General features: G+C 45.1%; 1 protein-coding gene across 3 annotated transcripts in view; it reads left to right on the top strand.

Annotated features, from left to right (window-relative positions):
* Positions 1-18,342, top strand: part of ARIH2 (ariadne RBR E3 ubiquitin protein ligase 2) — an 89,502-nt gene that overhangs the window by 66,563 nt on the left and 4,597 nt on the right. For all 3 annotated transcript variants that reach the window (XM_064156932.1, XM_064156930.1, XM_064156931.1), the window contains 11 exons: positions 3,554-3,621; positions 5,328-5,391; positions 7,729-7,876; positions 9,117-9,238; positions 10,078-10,187; positions 12,240-12,357; positions 13,720-13,770; positions 13,873-13,894; positions 15,407-15,558; positions 16,623-16,766; positions 17,107-17,175. In XM_064156932.1, the coding sequence (XP_064013002.1) occupies positions 3,554-3,621; positions 5,328-5,391; positions 7,729-7,876; positions 9,117-9,238; positions 10,078-10,187; positions 12,240-12,357; positions 13,720-13,770; positions 13,873-13,894; positions 15,407-15,558; positions 16,623-16,766; positions 17,107-17,175 (1,068 nt within the window). The remainder of the gene's footprint in view (positions 1-3,553; positions 3,622-5,327; positions 5,392-7,728; positions 7,877-9,116; positions 9,239-10,077; positions 10,188-12,239; positions 12,358-13,719; positions 13,771-13,872; positions 13,895-15,406; positions 15,559-16,622; positions 16,767-17,106; positions 17,176-18,342) is intronic.

Genomic DNA, 18,342 nt, shown 5'->3' with positions numbered 1-18,342 from the left:
TCTCTTTTGTGCCATGGTCTGTAGAAGTACGTTAATGAATGGATCTGCTACCAGCAAGACACCAAGTAGACTATCTCCCAATCTTTTTGGGGTGTTAGCATTCTGAAATAGGAGAATAGGAAAGTTTCAACAAAGCTGACAGTTTCCAAAGGCATCTCTCTGCTGAGACTAAGCATTATTGTTCCTGGATGATGTTTATTGTAAGGGTCACAGAGCACTGGAACAGGCTCTCTGGAGAGGTTGTGGAGTCTCTTCTCTGGAGACTCAAAGGTGTCTGGATGCATTCCTGTGTGACCTGTGATAATGTGACATTCCTGATAGGGTACCTCTTTCTGACATGTTTTATAATCTTGAGATCTTTCACTGTGTGAAACATCTAACTGTCCAGGAAATACTGCACAAGATATTACCTGAACAGCCACCAAGGCTTACTTCCTAAAGCTGTAAAGCAGCAGAGGGGACGTCAGTGTCTTCTAACAATAGTTCAGCCAGCAGTATCTGCTTCTGCATATTGCTTCTCCAGCCCTGCAAGGTAATGAATTGGGTACATATGGCTGAAACTTCAGACTGCAGTGGTATTTTTCTGTGCTCAGCACATTTTGGCTTGTGCTTGCAAAGAAATCCTTCAGTTGTTCTGGGGCGCTGGTGTGGGAGAGCAGGCTGACTTGGTGCAGTCCTTCACTCGGTGTGAACCTGCAGTCACTGAAGAGGCTTGGGAGTGCTGCTAGTCAGTACAAGCAGGTTTTTGTAAAGCTCCTGTTTTTCTTGAACCTCTCCAGTAGCCTTGGTCCCTGATGACATTCGCATTTGCCTTCAGAATTACCAGCCTTGCTGGTGGTGAGCAGGAGGTACGTTGTAATGTGGTAAGACTCCACTCAACAGATATTTTCTCAACCTTGTCAGTTATCTGCTCCTCTCCCATCCCTCTTTCTTGTAGTTTGAATGCTATCTGTCTTTAACATGTAAGAACTGCTACTTCCATGCCACAGTCTGCTAACTGTGGGTGCATTGTTGCTGCTGACTGAGATTTCTTTTTTGCAAGATCATATGCACTCCGTTCAGGCAGTATCAGAAACATTTCTGCTTCAGGGCTTTTCTGAAAGTGGATTCCTGTCATGAGCCTGGCTTTATGAATTGAAAATGTTTTATTTTGGGGTGCTTTTATGAAGAGAGTAATAAAATCAGCCCTGCAGCTGATGCAATTAGTCTTTCCATTTGGAGCTAATTAGGAATGGTCACAAAAGCTTTGTTATTTTCTGAATCTGTTCATCTGACATTTTTCTGGAGCATTGGTTCTATGCTTTGCCTGACAATTTGAGGCATTTGAGTCTGTAAGATTTATAGGTACTCTGTTAGGTGAGTTAGATTTCAGGAATGTGTGTACTACTATTTGTATTCCTCTTTTTATACCTCTTCATTCTTGAATGTAGTTGGGAACAAGTAACTTCAAGGAGTTCATGGATACACCACGCTGCAATGGATGCTACACCTCAGGCTCTGAAAATCCAGCTGAGAAATGCTCATTTTCATGTGGTACAGATGAACTTCCCATGTAAATCTGGTGGTTTGGGGTTTTTTTGTCAGGTTTGTAGTTCTTCCCTTACTGCTGCTGAGGAATAATTTCATTACTATTTGAAAATGATTCATTAGCATCTGATTTGCTTTTTCAGGAAGCCAGTCTTGTAGAGACCACATTCCTGACTCTTGCCTGTTTTGAAAACCTGAAATGCAGATACCTTCCTTCTACAAGCAAGTCAGAGGTGTCTTTCTGGGGCTGCCAGGCTAAGGGCTTAGGGAAGCAGCCCATTTGAGGCCAGCAGTGGCCCTTCACCCATACAGACTGAAGCAGCCTCTGTGTGTTGTCAGCTACAGCCATGTGCCATGCTCCATCTGACTGCTGGCTTCTGTGCCTGGGCAGCCTTTGTTTTCTGAGTGTGGTGGAGTCAGGGAAGATGACAACAAACCAGATCTTACACAGCATGAGCTAGTGCTTCAGTTCTTCGAGAAAAAAAGGGTTATTTGAACACTGAAGATTACACTTTTATTACTGAGATTTCCTGCTGGTCAGAAAAGTGGACAAATCAGAAAGTAGAGGTGGATAAGTCAAGTGAAAACCCCAGCTGCATTGTGAACCGACCACCCAGTGCTGACAAATGCCAGTGCAGGATTAGGACAGTATCATGTGGCAGGAATAGGTCAGTTATGTTGTGAAACTTCACCCCTTCAGTGGGGTGGATTTAGAAGAGTAATGAATATGCTGTCCCTAGGTGTGCAGACACTGGGGGGTGTCTGTCTCATAGTGGTAGTGACCATTGCTTGTTTTTCCTTCCAGACTTGTGTTGGGGGTGCTGGGTGTCTGTGTCACCAGTAGATCTAATCCTGTGATTCAACTGTAGAAAATTCAAGATGTTTTATGGCTTTTCAGCTGATGACTAAGACTGACATCTCTTGGGGGGGGGGGGGGAAGGAGTGCTTCCTACAGCTGGGATGGGAGGAGTTCTGTTTTCTGTATGTATAGTAGAGAATGAAGTGCTGTGCTGTTAGCTTGTCTTGGAGTGTGGAAGGTAGAACCCTTTAATGTCAGAAAAGTGTTAGAATGCAGCATTTATGGTCCACTGGGATTGACTGGGGACTTCCCAGCACAGAGAGGAGTAAGCCTTCTGGATCTCACTGGAAGAGGTGTCTTGTTTGCAGGAGAGCTGCTTTCTTTCAGCTCCATGGGCCTGATAATGGCAGGAAGAGGTCAAGAGACAGGTTGAAGGTCCAGCAGCTCAGCAGATGCCTATGGTCTCAGTGGGTATGAGCCTTTTTGTGGTAGCAGACCAGTCTGTTTTCTCCTGAAATAAACTAATACATGGAAGCAAAGGAGAACTTGTTTGCCCTAGTCCTTGTAAAATGACTTTAAATGTATTCTAGAGTGTGCTCAGGCTAGCACAGACTGTGCTAGGGCTTGCCAGGGTCCATGTAATGCAAGCAACTCTGGATGGACATAATTCCTGTCACAGTAGCTTTCCATCTTCCTATTCCACTGCAGTGTACAACTTCCTTCTCTACAGCGAAGGCCAGGGAAAAATGTTTTGATTTCCCCCTCTCCCCTTTGCTGTCACAGCACATCTGCCTGTGCAGCTTGTTACTGCTTCTTCAGCTCAGTAAGTGGTATCTGTCTGCCCTGCAGTTCCCAATTTGCATACTTATTGAGGACCCTGATCCCAGTCTGATCTGGGCCTCTCAAGTGGCAGCCAGAATCAGCAATGGGTGTGGGATTTCCGTGAGCAGTTAATCTGACCCAGTGAATTCTTGATTCCTTCCTCTCCCTGCTGTTGTGACTAAGTTTGCACACGTCCGTGCCTCATTCCAACCTGTGGATTGCAGATGTGCTGACTGTGAGCATTGTCTAGGATTCAAATAAATGGGAATTGAGCACACAATGGAATATTGCTACTGAGTTTGTACAACTTGGTAGTCAGTAAGAAGATCATAGTCCTAAGCCATAGGTATGGCCTCAAAATATGCCTAACTTGACTTTTCTTCTTTCCTTTTATTTTCCACCTAGGTATCACATGCTGTTGCAAAGCTAGTATTAGTTAGTTTCCACTGGCAAATCTCAGAGATTTTGGAAAGGTAAGTGTAAATAGTCTTGCCTCTTCTGTATTTAGTGTTTTTCTCCCTTGCTTTGCAGGAGAGCTTAGGGTGGTCCATAGGTGTCTTTTTGACAGGCACCTTTGAACCTCAAGGTCAAGCCACACAAGAAGTCTCAAGCAGCAGAGGGAAAAAAAACATTTTCATTGAGACTGCATTGCTTGTAAGAAATTTGTAAACAAGGAGAGGGTAGTGATGGTGAATGTCTTTCAGTCTGAGGAATTGTTGTGCTGCTGGGAGCCCCATAGGTGCATTTAGCTGAAACTCCGAGATAATGCTGAGAATGCTGCATGCATATTTATTTATTCTTACCAATATTAAGTTAACTCTAATGATCTCTTCTGAACATGTAAGCCCTAAATCATAAAGGAGAACCAAACCTGTGCTGATTTATTCTTTAGCAGCTCATCCAGGTGGAGGGTTTTGCTCTTTCCAAGCAGAAGTGACAGGGTTTTTTTCCCAGGTGATGCGCATTGGGAGAGCAGGAGATAGTGTGAGAGAACTGAGAAGTGCAACCCCTTTAGTGCTTGCTCAGTGACACTGTAATGAAGTTCTCCAACTGATTTCGGGCTCTGCCCAAACATGTACAGGAAGTGTGTCAGGAGACACTGCTGTCTGGCAACCTCTTCAGAAAATACTGGCTTGGAACTGAACATTGTCTGAAAATAGAGAGCATATCAGTCTGACTCATTCTGCCATGCCATTTTTGGCCCTGGAGCCAGGAACTTCATTCAGAGAACGTATGGGAAGTGCATCTCATGCATGGATATTGTTGCAGCTTCTTTGTTAACTGGCTTGTTGGTCACCATGCATCCTGTGGAAGCTTTTCTCTGGGGAACATGGAGAGTGAAATTCCTGCATAGCAGTTCAGGGCGATCCTGCAGGTTAACTAATGAGATTTAAACAAGAGGAAGTTTGGGAAAAGGTTTGTTTCTAAAGCTATGACTTTACAAGCTGTTCTACAGGTGATCTGGTCCATGAACTTCTTCTACCCTGGCACAAAGTGGGACTGTGAAATGAAAGCTCCCTAGTACAACTGAAAAGTGCTAGTGGGAAGGGAGAATTTACAGCACAAGCACAGCAGCGGTGCTGCTATTTCTGAATTCATTGAGATACAAACATTCCTCTGCAGTGAAAATTACAAACAACAAAACATATTTAAGACATTCTAGACAGCTGTCTATCAGCAGCCTAAAGGGTGATAATTTGTCACAGAGTAAATGCTTCAACTAGATAATAGTCTGGAATCAAAGTGAGACCTAACCAGGGTAGCTTGATTTACAAGGGAATAGCAGACAGTCAGGAGCCTCACTGGAGTGTGTTATTATGGGTAGTTGCTTAGGACTGCTCTAGCAGTCTGGAAAGATCAGAAAATCTTGGCTTCAAAATTTTTTCAGAGGAAGAGAGAGAGTTGTAGAAAAATATTAGAGGATGAGGGAAATGTTGATCCATTACTGGGAGAAGTATTGTTCCCATTCCTGATTTTGAAGGAACTCTCGTGAAGCTTTGTGGGTGAGAGCTCAGCTAACTATTGTGAAGGAGCCTCACACAGGACACATTTCCACTTCACTTGTTGAAGCTTACTCTGCCATTTGCACAGTCTGTTATTTATTCAGGTGAGAAGGATCAATTTAACAAAGCAAATGTATTCAGAAATTGATTTGATCATTCTTCAATTGCCTTTTCAGGCATAAGTCTAATGCTGCCCAATTGCTAGTAGAAGCACGAGTTCAGCCCACCTCATCCAAACATGTAAGTATGCTAACTATTTTGGTCTGTTCCCTTGGCAGACACCTCTGACCCACCTCATTGGAGGATTACATTACTAATGGCATAGTCTGTCCCATATTAACCCCTTGTAAACTCAGGTCCAACACCCTGACTCAGTGCTAGATTTGCTTTTTAAAGGAGAATGCATTCAAGAGATGTCTTAACATTTAAATAGAAGCTCTGTTATTATCTTGCAGTTAGTGTTGAAGAATTATTTGCCTCAAGAAAGTTAAACTCCTTTTTTTTTAACATGAGTGATGGTACAGAATGGAAGGAGCAGAGTGCATGGGTTTGGCTACTTCTTCCAATCTTGCTGCCTATGCAAAAGACACTGAAGGGAAGCTCTGGCTGCACAGAGTGTGCAGAGCTTGTCTATGGCTGCAACAGAGTGATATTATTATTATTAGTAGTAGTAGTAGTATTATTAGTATTAGTATTATTATTCCTGGGGTGTCTGTTTGCTGCACTGCTCTGCTCAGAGATGCTTCAGCCACATCTCACATCTCAGTGTTGCTATCGAGCCAGTCAGTAGTGATGTTTGAACCAACAGCCTGTAGATGTTAGAGCTACACAAGTCTTTAGATGCCTTGTTTCTGTAAACTCCTCTTAAATAAAAATTTCCTGTTGCATGTTTAAAGATTACATTCACAATGGGCACCTTAGTGCAATCCAATTACCCCAGGAAGACATTGCCATGTGCTAGATTTTGAGTGAGAAAATATTAGCTGAGAAACACTCCTTGGGTTGGGGGGAGGGGAGGTTTTAAAAGGCTGTTCTGGCATCCGAGTGAAAATCCTAAAACAGCTGACAGGAGTAAGCTTCATGGCCTCAAAATAAATTATCTGCCTAGAGTCCAGAAGAGCATCTTTGTTATGTGACATACCTGCAAACTTGTCCATGTATTTTGAGATTTGTCTGAATCCTGTATCAGCTGTCACTGAAGTACTCTCTGCTGCAATGGTGATTTCATTTTGGCAAGACAGAGTTCAAAGGTTGGTTTAAGTCTTGGCAGACTTGGTTTGGTAGGCAGTTCATTACAGTTGTTTTGTATGCAAAAGGGCAAGTTGCTCTGGTTTTTGGCTCCTCATGCAGAATGATGATCTTTAGGGCCAGATGCTTACACTGATCCTTACAGGAAGAAGGTACAACAGTGAGCTCAGAGGGACAGCGTGTGAAGGTTTAAGGTAGTGTGCTTGCTGTTCAAGTTGAGCAGTTGATCTGGGCCATCAGTGCAGTTGCAGACTTGGTGAATCTTGGTCTGGACTGTAAGAGAGGCCATTTAGAACAAAGTCTCATTATTTCTTTTTTCGTGTGGTCATGCTATAAAACAAGCTCTGCTAGTCAGAGTATGTGGCTGCATATCATGCTGCTGCTCCTCTGTGTCCCTGGAATGCAGAGCCAGGCGTGGAAACTGACAGCTGTCTTGAACAAGCTTCTCAGAGCAGCAAAGGTTTAAGTAGATGAAAAGTGATTACATGACTTCTCTGTGAAAAGATAAGTAGGAACATAAACTCCTGCTAACAGGTTGCAGAGCCCTGGTTTTGGTCGTTCTGTGCTAGACCTAGTTCTTGGGTCCTAGGGGTGAGCTGAGATTGTTTTGAAGGCTACATCTGTTTAGGGATTAGCTCTGCACTACCCAAGGGGAGATCCAGGCTGATCCCCAGTGGTTTGGTGAAGCAGTAGCAGAATCATGCCTGACTTGAAACAAACCCTTCAATTCCCTCTAGCTGAAGGGATAATGCAAGCTTTTCCAAGTGTAGCATAGGTAGAAGAGAAGAGATGTGAGATGATGGTCTGTGAATGCCTTTTCCTTTCTGCATAAATACTCACACACTGCACCTTCAGTTACCACTCCTCTTAGCCAGTCCTTGTCCTGTTAAAGGGCACTGCTAAGCCAGTTTCCAGCTGAAATTGCTCTCCGGGGCCTGTGGAACAGTGCTAGAATCTGACCCAGCCAAGAAAACATCAACAAATTCAGAGAGGGACCAACATCATGATGTATTCCCTTATGTTTCAAACAAGGAGAGGATGAGAACTAGAAAGTGAAGGTGAGCTCTGGGTAGCACTAGGTTAGAGACAGGAGCTATTCAGTCAGTGTCATTCTTGTGCTCTGTGAGATTAAAGAGGTTCCTGACAAGAGGTGACTGTTGGGATAGTGCAGCACCCCAACACACTAGCTCCTTATGAACCAGTTCTGACTTGGAGCTTGCCCCAGACCATTGTCACAAAGAAGGTGGTGCAGGTGCCTGTAGATGAGGTGAGAATGCTCTGGAAGAGCTGGGATGCCTTCACTGTAATGCTGCTTTGTCTTTCTCCCAGGCAATGGTACATTCCTCCCATCACTGCGCAGTGTGCATGCAGTTTGTCCGGAAGGAGAACTTGCTCTCCCTGGCTTGTCAGCACCAGTTCTGTCGCAGCTGCTGGGAGCAGCATTGTACAGTGCTTGTCAAGGATGGTGTTGGAGTCGGTGAGTTCAAGGCAGATGCAGTACTGGATCCCTTTTCCACATTGGCTGTTCTGATGACTGTGAATTGGTCTGAAACGTCTCAGTAAGGAAATAACAGAGCAGAGAATGAGTATTTGTGACAAACTTAACTTGAACAGTGAACTTACCTGAGTCTCTGATTACTGTAGGCTTATATCACCAGGAGAGCTCTACTGCAGCCTAGCTAAATATGCAAGTCCATAGATCCATTTGCTGCATTTCTCCCTTTGTGATCTCAAAATCTTCACTGTAATAACTTAGAAGCTGCAAATCTGCTGCAGTTGGTGTTTGCATCTCTCACCATGCCCCTGGACTGTTCGTGGATGCAAACATCTGCTCCCTTTGCATTAGGCAGAAGCCAGTAGTTGCTTTTGGGGTTTTCCTAGTCTCTTTTTATGCTGGCATGGCAGTAGCACACAATTTTCTGCTTTAAGATCTGAACTTGTGAATACTGGTTGAAGTACTTACTAGTCCTGGATGCACATGCTCTGTCATCTTTTGGTGACGACAGCTGGGCTTCAGCTTTTCAGCAGCCCTGGTAGACTTGTTTCACAGTTGTGTCCCTCCTGCCACAACAACAGATGGCACCTAGGAAACTGTGTTGAATGCTCTCTGTGCATTCATTCCTTAGTATAAGTTGTGTTGTGCTAAAATCACAGGATCACAGGATATTAAGAGTTGGAAGGGACTCAAGGAGATCGAGTCCAACCTTCCCTGCCAGAGCAGGACCATACAATCTAGCACAGATCACAGAGGAATGCATCCAGACAGGCCTTGAAAGTTTCCAGAGAAGGAGACCCCACAACCTCTCCGGGGAGCCTGTTCCAGTGCTCTCTGACTTACAGTAAAGAAGTTCCCCCTTGTGTGGAGGTGGAACCTCCTGCACTGCAGCTTACACCCATTGCTCCTTGTCCTGTCCCAGGGAGCAGTGAGCAGAGCCTGTCCCCCGACTCCTGGCCAGCCCTCAGATACTTATAAACATTTATTAAATCTCCTCTCAGTCTTCTCTTCTCCACACTAAAAAGCCCTAGGTCCCTCATCCTCTCCTCACAAGCCATGCCCTCCAGTCCCTTAATCATCCTCATAGCCCTCCACCGGACCCTCTCCAGCAGATCCCTGATCAGGTCCCTCTGATACTGGGGAGCCCAAAACTGAACACAGTATTCAAGATGAGGTCTCACCAGGGCAGAGTAGAGGGGATAATGTTGCTTTCTCTTCTCAGGGGTCTCCTGTATGGCTCAAGACTGCCTACTTCGGACACCAGAAGACTTTGTGTTTCCATTGCTGCCTAGTGAAGAGCTGAAAGACAAATACAGGCGCTACCTCTTCAGGGACTATGTTGAGGTATTTGTCTTTTCAGTTTTAAATACTCTGAGCCAATTCATCCATGACTTGCAGAATTTTTGTTTGGAGTGTCTTGCATCTTTGATTAGAACTGCAGCAAAACTGTACCTGATAAACAAGATGTGGCTACTCCTGCAGCCAGCCTCACTGACAGAAAGCCTCTAGCAGGTTGCCAAAGTAAATTTGGCTGTAACGTCACCCAGTAACTCCTTGGCTGGTGCCTCAGAATTCTCAGAATGCTGCAGCTGAGCTCTGCAAGCATCAGTCTGAGCTTCAAAGTCCTCATAGCTCTCGCATAGATACTTTAGGTTCTAAAAAATAAGTCCCCTATCTTAGTGTAGTGCCACCAGATTGGCTTGTTCAGTAACATTTTCTGTGCTGCTTTTTGGAATTAAAGCAGCAGTTGTTAAGGTTAAATGTGCAACATTATTCCAGTAACTGGGAACAGACTGGGAACACTTATGAAGCATCAAAGCAGTGTTGTCTCTCCTCAGTGAGCAACCCTTTGGGAGGGAACCACAGGAGAGCAGCTGAATACATGCTAGAGTGTAAGAGGATGAGGATAGGACTTGAGTGAAATTGTGAAGTGCCTTCGGTGGTTCTTATGGTTGTGGTGCTCTGCCCACTTGATCTGTAGCCCTCCATTTGAATTGCCTGTTCTAGGGAATCTTCCATCATGGAAGAGGTTTTATCTGCTTGGTTAGCCAAGACCTGCTGACAGTTTTCACTCTCTTTCAATAAGCAGTAGCTGACGTTTTTGGAGAGAGGAGTGGTTAAACTTGAATAGAAAATGCTCTTCTGCACCCACTGCTGATCTTACCATCTCGGTGTGTTCACAGAGCCATTATCAGCTGCAGCTGTGTCCTGGTGCAGATTGTCCCATGGTGATACAGGTACAAGAGCCAAAAGCCCGGCGAGTGCAGTGCAATCGTTGCAATGAGGTCTTCTGGTAAGAAACAGAAAAGGTTAAACATGCCAGGGAAAGCCTGTGCTGTCCTCAGAGCGATTCTGTTTGCTTGCCAGCAGGTTCTGTGTGTGGAAACATCTCAAATGCTTTGTTAGAGTTGTTTGTAATTTGACTTAGCTTGAGTAATCGGACACCTGGGGTCTGACTTCTGCAGGTGGTCAGCCGTCCCCTTGCTCCCTTAACTCCTTGGGAGTTGGGTGGTCTGACAACCAGGGAATACAGGGCTTGAGTAAACAAGGGGCTGCAAATCTACCACTGTCATGTTTTGGCTAGGTTACAAATTCAGATACAAACACAGTCGCTGATAGATATTCTGGTAATGGGTGTGGAGGCCTCACTGCTAGCTGCTGCTATTGAATTTTTGTCTTGGTTCTAATTTAAATTTCCCAGAGACTCAAATATAGTTAATAGAACCAATAACAATATGTAGGATGCCCTTCCCTCTTCCCACTTCTTTCCCAAAGAAAAGGAATTAGACAGAGAGAGAGGAAAGGTTAGCAGACCCAAATAAATAATCTCACTTTGATTTGGAAGTTAATAGAAGACAAGTTTAACAGTAAATAAAAGGTACATGAGGTAGGGAAGTTACAAAGGTATAGGGAAGGGAAAACAAGATACAAAATATGTAAATACAACCAGATTTGATGGCAATGGTTTGTCCACCTCGTGGGTGATGGCCACGTGGTAAAACAAAAAGAACCAGGAACAGGATGGTGGTTGCTGGTGAGCAGGGAGAGAGAGCAAAACCAGGAAGCCCTCCTGCTTTTGTGGATCTTAGACTGGAAGTGGGAGTGGGCTAACCACCACACCTGGTAGTGTTCAGACCTACCCCAGGGAAGGGATCAAGACCACCACATGGGGTCAGAGTCAAGACCACTCCCCCAGGAGGGTTAACCCTTTACAAATTTTGACTGTATTACAACAATTTGACTTCCAGTGTGTCTGGTGTGTTTTGAGGCTCATGCAAGAATACATTTCTGCTGAATAAGAACACTTACATTGTGTGTCTAACTCCAAGTTTGTATGGCACCAAAGGAAAAAGATAGCTTGCAGGGCTGCAAGCACTGAGTACACCCTCAGCAAGTTTGCTGATGACACCAAGCTGTGTGGTGTGGCTGACATGCAGGAGGGAAGGGATCCTTCCAGAGGGACCTTGACAGGCTGGAGAGCTGAGCCTCATGAAGTTCAACAAGACCAAGTTCAAAGTCCTGCACCTGGGTTAGGGCAATCCCAAGCACCAATACAGGCCAGGCAGTGGATGGCTTGAGAAGGACGTGGGGGTGCTGGTCATGAGAAGCTCAACATGAACCACCAGTGTGCACTTGCAGCCCAGAGAGCAGCCAGATCCTGGTTTGCATCAAGAGAAGTGTGGCCAGCAGGGCAAGAGAGGTGATTCTTGCCCTCTACTCCACTCTGGTGAGACCTCACCTGAAGTACTGCATCCACTTCTGGAGTCCATATTACAAGAAAGATCTGGGCATGCTGGAGTGCATCCAGAGAAGGGCTCCTAGGGAGCAAGTGAGCAGAGCCTGTCCCCCACTCCTGGCAGCCTTCAGATACTTATAAACATTTATCAAATCCCCTCTCAGTGCTCTCTTATCCAGACTAGGCAACCCCAGGTCTCTCAGCCTCTCCTCATAAGCCATGCCCTCCAGTCCCCTAATCATCCTCATAGCCCTCCACTGGACCCTCTCTGGCAGATCCCTGTCCCTCTTAAACTAGGAAGCCCAAAACTGAACACAGTATTCAAGATGCCTCATACCTACTTGATTCAAACTACTTGTAAGGCCACTGGTATGGCCCAGGCCAGAGCAGACACAGGCAGACCGTAGGGAGCTGTCAGGCACAAGATATATGGAGGATGGGGGTTTACTGGAGCTCAGCCTCAGTCTTCACACTCTGGTAATGCACAAGTGCCTTTGCATTGCTTACTCTCGCCTGGCTTCCCAGATGCTGGTGATCAGGAAAGCCTCATTGTTGAGTCACTTCCTTGGAAATCAAAGTCTTTTTGTGCCTTTTTTCTCCCCTGTTAAGCTTTAAATGTCGGCAGATGTACCACGCACCCACAGACTGTGCTACCATTCGGAAGTGGCTCACCAAGTGTGCAGATGACTCTGAAACAGCCAACTACATCAGTGCTCACACTAAAGATGTAAGGACCAGCACCTGCATGGGTTTTTATTATCCTCTAGTCCTGCCTGGGAAGTAAGATACAGTTCTATACATACATAGCATTGTGTGCTGCTTTTTCACAAACTGCAGATTCTCACAGCTCCCAGGGACTGTGATAGAGCACAAGTGAGTGCCTTGGGAATGCTTTGGGAAGTTCAGCTTTGCTCCTGCAGTAAGGACCTGACAGTCCTTATTCCAGACCTGCTGTGAATGTGTTTGGCAGCCAGAAGTGCTGTCCTTCCACTGGCAAAATAATTGTGACTACTTTAAATGATCAGTGGAGATGTATTTAAATGAAAGGAGGGAGTATATAAGTGCAGAATCACTACCAAATAAGGCACTAGTGGTGAGTAAACCTGAACAACTGTGTGGAATGCTGTTAACTGGAAGGTGAGGGGGATGAGACTTGATTTGGCAAGGACAGCTGAAGTCTGTAAATTAGACATTAAAGTACTTCTAGTAGATTTAGAGCCATGAAAATGAAATAGTACTCACTATTGTGGACTGTAGTCTTACCTATAGATTTGTCTTTAAAACTTACAGATACACTGCCTTTAGCCTCCAGATTAGCTGTCTGCTGATGAGAATTTCCAATGTCTTTTAGGGGGTTTGTGGCCTGATTTCAAAGCAGTTCTTGGCTAGCATTTGTTGTGAGGGTGGTAAGATAGGCTAGAGAACTTCAGTTCCCTTCTTCCCCTGGAGAAGGTGTCAGCATGGGATGGTGGTGTTTCTGCAAAGGCTCTGAAATAAGGCTCTGTTCTGTTGAGCACTGTCCTGGCATACATTTTGCCTGACATTAAAATTTATAAAGAGAAGCAAAACTCACTTTCTCCTTCGTACCTCTACAACCCAAAAAAAGTCACTGCCCTTGACACTCCAGAACATCAGTGGAGCAAAGAGGAGTGCAGCTTTCGCTGTGTTCAGCCAGATTCAGTGCAGCTAAGTTGTCATCTATTAGAGGCTGCTGGAGGCAGGATATAATGCTGATTATCTTGTTGTCTTGTGGAAGCTGCTGTCATATGTGAACTGATTATGTCCTTATGCCTGAGCAACTGCTTAACATTAACTCAGTGTGACCTTCTGTTTTTCAAGAAGTAACAACAGCAAATTCCTTTTCTTGAGCAAGCAGTGCAGTGCCGCAGTGTAAACTCCCTAGCTTTGCCATGCTGCCCCTCTCTAAAGGGAGCTGGTGGCAGTGGGTGGGAGGCAGGGTCTATGGTATTAGTTTTATGTACACATATGCATGTGAAAACAAAGGAGGGGCATAATCAAACAAGTGCTGACATCCTCCAGCAGGCTGCTAGAGACAGAATCGATCTAACAAATGCTTCTGTTTCTGCAGTGTCCCAAGTGCAATATCTGTATTGAAAAGAATGGAGGCTGCAATCACATGGTGAGCAATTCCCTGAACGTGCCAGACCTGTCTTGTTCTAAGCAGAATACTTTCTCCCCCCCACTTTCCACTAACCAGTGTCTCCTGTCTCTTCTTTTTCAGCAATGCTCCAAATGCAAACATGGTGAGTAGGATCTGGAAGCAGTTTTCTCTGCAGTGTTTGTTAGTGGTAATGTTCTCTCTTTCTTTTGTGTGTGATATGAAGACAGATTGCAAACACTGACTGAAATATTTTCCCCCCCTAGTAAAAGGTGACTATAAGGATATCAGCTGCAAACTTGTGTGTGATATCTTTATTTCTTTTTCACTGGCTATGATCTCAACTGGGCTCTGATTCAGTGCTGGTTTGGCTCCCTCTCCCTGACATGTCCATTTTATAGAGAACTCACCATCTCTGCCATAATATCAACAGTGAAATCCATCTCAGAGAAGAACATTAAATGCTTTCCATGTAATTGTATTTGTCATCAACAGAAAATGCAAGCAGAACTGAACCATTTACTCAGATCAGCTTAAGACCTTCTGCTCAGTGATGGAAATAATGAGCTTCAACCCAGGCAAAACTGCAGGAGCTCTGAATTGTTATCTGTTGGACGTCTCAGTCTACCCTTGTGCAATTAGCAGCCTGAGTGTCTTTGGCCTGTTGTGTTCTACAAAATGACAACCTGTTCTTGCACATATCTTTTCATGGCAGAATTGATTTCTGTTGCCTTGGAGCTAGACAGTTTGTATTCAGCCCTCTAAGCTAAGTGTGCTTCTAGGAAATATTGTAGTATCAGATCCTTAATTGGAAGGTGATTAAAGATTGCTGTCCTCTCATTTCCTTTGCTTTGGGGTCCTCAGCAGTACTGGACATGCTTTGATGGAGCTCTGTGAGAAGGGTGAGCAGGCAACTGCCAAGGTACCACAGTGACTAGCATGCAAGAAGGCTGGTGAACTCCAGGAACACAAATTTCAGTCTCTTAGTACAAGTAACACAGAAGCAATTCCTGTTATAGCAGCTTGATCTCCATCTTTTTCCTTCCCAGTAGAATGCTCACAGCCTCACTCTGAATTTGGGAAACTGCCACATGGGTTTTGCTGTTGCTGTCTTTCCTCTGCTTTCTTCCCAGCTCAGTGGCTTCTTACCAGAAGTATCATAAAGCACTGGTATTTGAAGTTGTCTGGGTAGTCCTCTCCTCGAGAGAACTGAGGGCAGACGTTCTTTTGTTTGAGTTAGCTCACTTGTGGACTCGATTGTTCCTGTTTGATTGATAGAGGTCGGCATGGGGCAGTCTGCTTGTGGTGAGGAGAAGGAGACTTGCAAATAACACTGCAGCCTGCCTCTTCTTTAGTCTGGAGTGGGAGCCTGTGCAGAGCATCAGCACAGTTCTGCCCATTTCTATCAGTGTGCAAGGATGCAGCACTTCAGGATTTACATCCTGTGGCTGCATAGGAGGCTATACAATGAAACTCCTCAAGACAGGCAGGTATTTTGCCTGACTACTGTGTTCCATTGTGCCAGATGGCACAAACTGCATGTTTCTTGGCTTAGCAGAAATATCTGAAAATATCTGATGGGCTGTGTCTCCTGAAGCTTTTGTTTCTCTGAGTGTTTTCTGTACATCACAGTGGGGTTTTTCACTGTTTTCTGCAGACTTCTGCTGGATGTGTCTGGGAGATTGGAAGACTCACGGCAGCGAGTACTACGAATGCAGTCGGTACAAAGAGAATCCTGATATTGTAAACCAGAGTCAGCAAGCACAGGCCAGGGAGGCCCTTAAGAAGTACTTGTTCTATTTTGAGAGGGTAGGAGACATCTCCTTGGCCAGAGCTGCTGTAGCCTTTTAATGCTCCCTGCCTGGTGCAAAGGTCATTGCCAGCAATCTCCGTGCAAGAAACCTCCCAAAGAGAATCTGTGTAGAATTTTCAGGCCCTGTTGTTTTTCACTCAATCCCACCCTACAAGTCCCATCCAAACCAGTAATATCATACCCAAAGCAAATCACACTAACTCCTATATTCCTCTGTGCTTGAGAAAATCAGTATTACCTGGGTGCCACTGTAGCATTATATTGCAGGCTGAGTGCTGCTGCAGCAGATGGATATTGCTCCAATTATTTCCTTCCAGGACTAGGAAACTTCAGTTCCTTGTGGTCTGTCTTTGTAGACACAAAATCAGTATGAACTCTACCATGTTCAAAGCTCCATTTTCTATAGCAAAATGTTCATGAAATTTCATATCATCACATTTCTAAAAGTTGCAGTCAGAGCATCTCTGTCCACACGGCAGGCTTGATGCACCTGGCCATACAGTGCAACTGTAGAGCAGCACCTCTAGAGGAGAACATGGTAAAGAATAAAGGCTGCTGCATTTCAGTTTCCCTATTAGAAGGAGTTTATTCTTCACACCATGAGCCAAGTTCCCTGGTAAAATAAATGTGTTCATTCCTGACTCTCCAGACCAACAGACTTTGGGAAGTGACTGTGTTTACAATGTACTCAGGAGTTTTGGGAGTTCACTGAACTCAGGTGAAATGTTAAACTCTTGACCTTTCTATAGAAACCCTTTAAGCAGGGAATCACCTTTACTTTCCATCTTGCTAGACACGAGGTCATTGTGCAACCAGAGGACATTCCCCATTCTGAGAAGCTGGGTTTGCTCCCTGCTCTTTGCTGTTGTTAATCTGTTGTATACAGCCTCTGCCACTTGCTACTGGAGGTGCTGCCTTGCTCTTCTTTGCCACAGCATGTCTTGCCTTTCTGGCCTCCTGCCCTGCTTCAATTTCTGCTTGCTAAAGCTTGTGCTTTTACAGCAGCAGTACTCTTGTCTCATGCCATTGTTTTCTTTCCCTGTCTCCCTGCCCCTTGCAGTGGGAGAATCACAATAAAAGCCTACAGCTGGAGGCACAGACATACCAACGAATCCAGGAGAAAATCCAAGAAAGAGTTATGAACAACTTGGGAACATGGATAGACTGGCAATACCTACAAAATGCTGCAAAACTCCTTGCAAAGGTGGGTAGTTGTGGCTCGTGTGGCACAGAGAAGAGAACATGCACCCAAAAGCTGAATTCACAGCACTGAAGGAGGAAGTGAATTTAGGTGTTGTGACTGTGGGTATGTGAGACAGTACTTCTGATCTAGGGACATGAGCTAGACAAAAATCATCTGGAAGTAACCTCTCTGTTACACAACTTCTTCCAAGGAGGGTTTAGAAATTCCACCATGGAGTGTTCAGTCATCCTTGGTAGAAGGTAGCTTCTTAGCCTGTAGTCATCACCTCAACATGATTCTGCTGACTTCCAAGTATGAGACTCATGTCCTTCTTTTCTCTCTTCTTTCCACTCCCCAACAGTGTCGTTACACTCTGCAGTACACATATCCATATGCCTACTACATGGAGTCTGGCCCCAGAAAGAAACTGGTAAGGTGTTTTGATGTTTGTTTTCTTCTGATAGCTTCTGGGCTTCTGATAGCCCAGTACACTGGCAGCACACTGGGCTGAATTCCAGAGCTTGGCACTGTCTGAATTACTAGTTTTAGGTAAGGACAGGACAGATAATAGATGGGTTTGCACCTTTCCTTTTCACTTGAAACTGACCAGCAGCTCAGTCCTCTGATGCATTATGTTGCCTTCCCAGGGCAATTCACTGCACTTTCACTAACAAACAATTTATTCAAATGTTTTAAGGCTGGGCATGTGCATTTGCTCCTTGGTAAGGTTTATCACAGTGCTGTGGGCCGTATTTCATGTTGTCAGGTGCTTGAGGGTAGCTTTTCCAGCCTTGAATCAGGCTGTCTCTCTGATTTTTATTCCTGCTGTAAGCTTCTTGATGGCTTGGTGCATCCCACTGGCCAGACATAGAATCATAGAATGGCTTAGGCTGGAAGGGGCCTCAAGGATCATCCAGTTCCAACCCCCTGCCATAGGCAGGGACACCTCTCACTAGAACAGGTCACTCAAGGCCTCATCCATCCTGGCCTTGAACACCTCCAGGGAGGGAGCATCCACAGCCTCCCTGGGCAACCTGTGCCAGTGTCTCATCATCCTCACTGTAAAGAACCCTTTCCTAACATCTACTTTGAATCTCTCCTCTGCCACTTTAAACACATTACCCCTTGTCCTGTCATTAAAAGACCTTGTCAACAGTCCCTCCCCAGCCTTCCTGTAGGCCCCTTCAGATACTGGAAGGCCACTATAAGGTCTCCTTGCAGCCTTCTCCTCTCCAGGCTGAACAGCCCCAACTATTGTAGCCTGTCCTCATAGCAGAGCTGCTGCAGCCCTCTGAGCATCTTCGTGGTCCTCCTCTGGACTCACTCTAACAGTTTGATGTCCTCCATGTGTTGGAGGCTCCAGAACTGCACACAGTCCTCCAGGTGGGGTCTGACATGTCCAAAAATAGCCCTAAATCCACTGAAGTGATTGTTTCTTCGACTCAGTTTCCCAGTCAAACCTGTTGTCCAGTCTCTCCCCTTAGCATTGTATGTATTCTCTGAGGCTGTGGACAGATACTCTCTTCTGGATCTGACTACGCCAGTGGAACAAGTTGCTCCTCCCAGCAGTGGTGAACAATTCCTCTGCTGTGCATGC

This window comes from Pogoniulus pusillus, chromosome 16 (assembly GCF_015220805.1).
Source record: "Pogoniulus pusillus isolate bPogPus1 chromosome 16, bPogPus1.pri, whole genome shotgun sequence".
Classification (NCBI taxonomy): domain Eukaryota; kingdom Metazoa; phylum Chordata; class Aves; order Piciformes; family Lybiidae; genus Pogoniulus; species Pogoniulus pusillus.
Note: the sequence above shows the minus strand (reverse complement) of the source record. Positions and strands in the feature narration are given on the sequence as shown.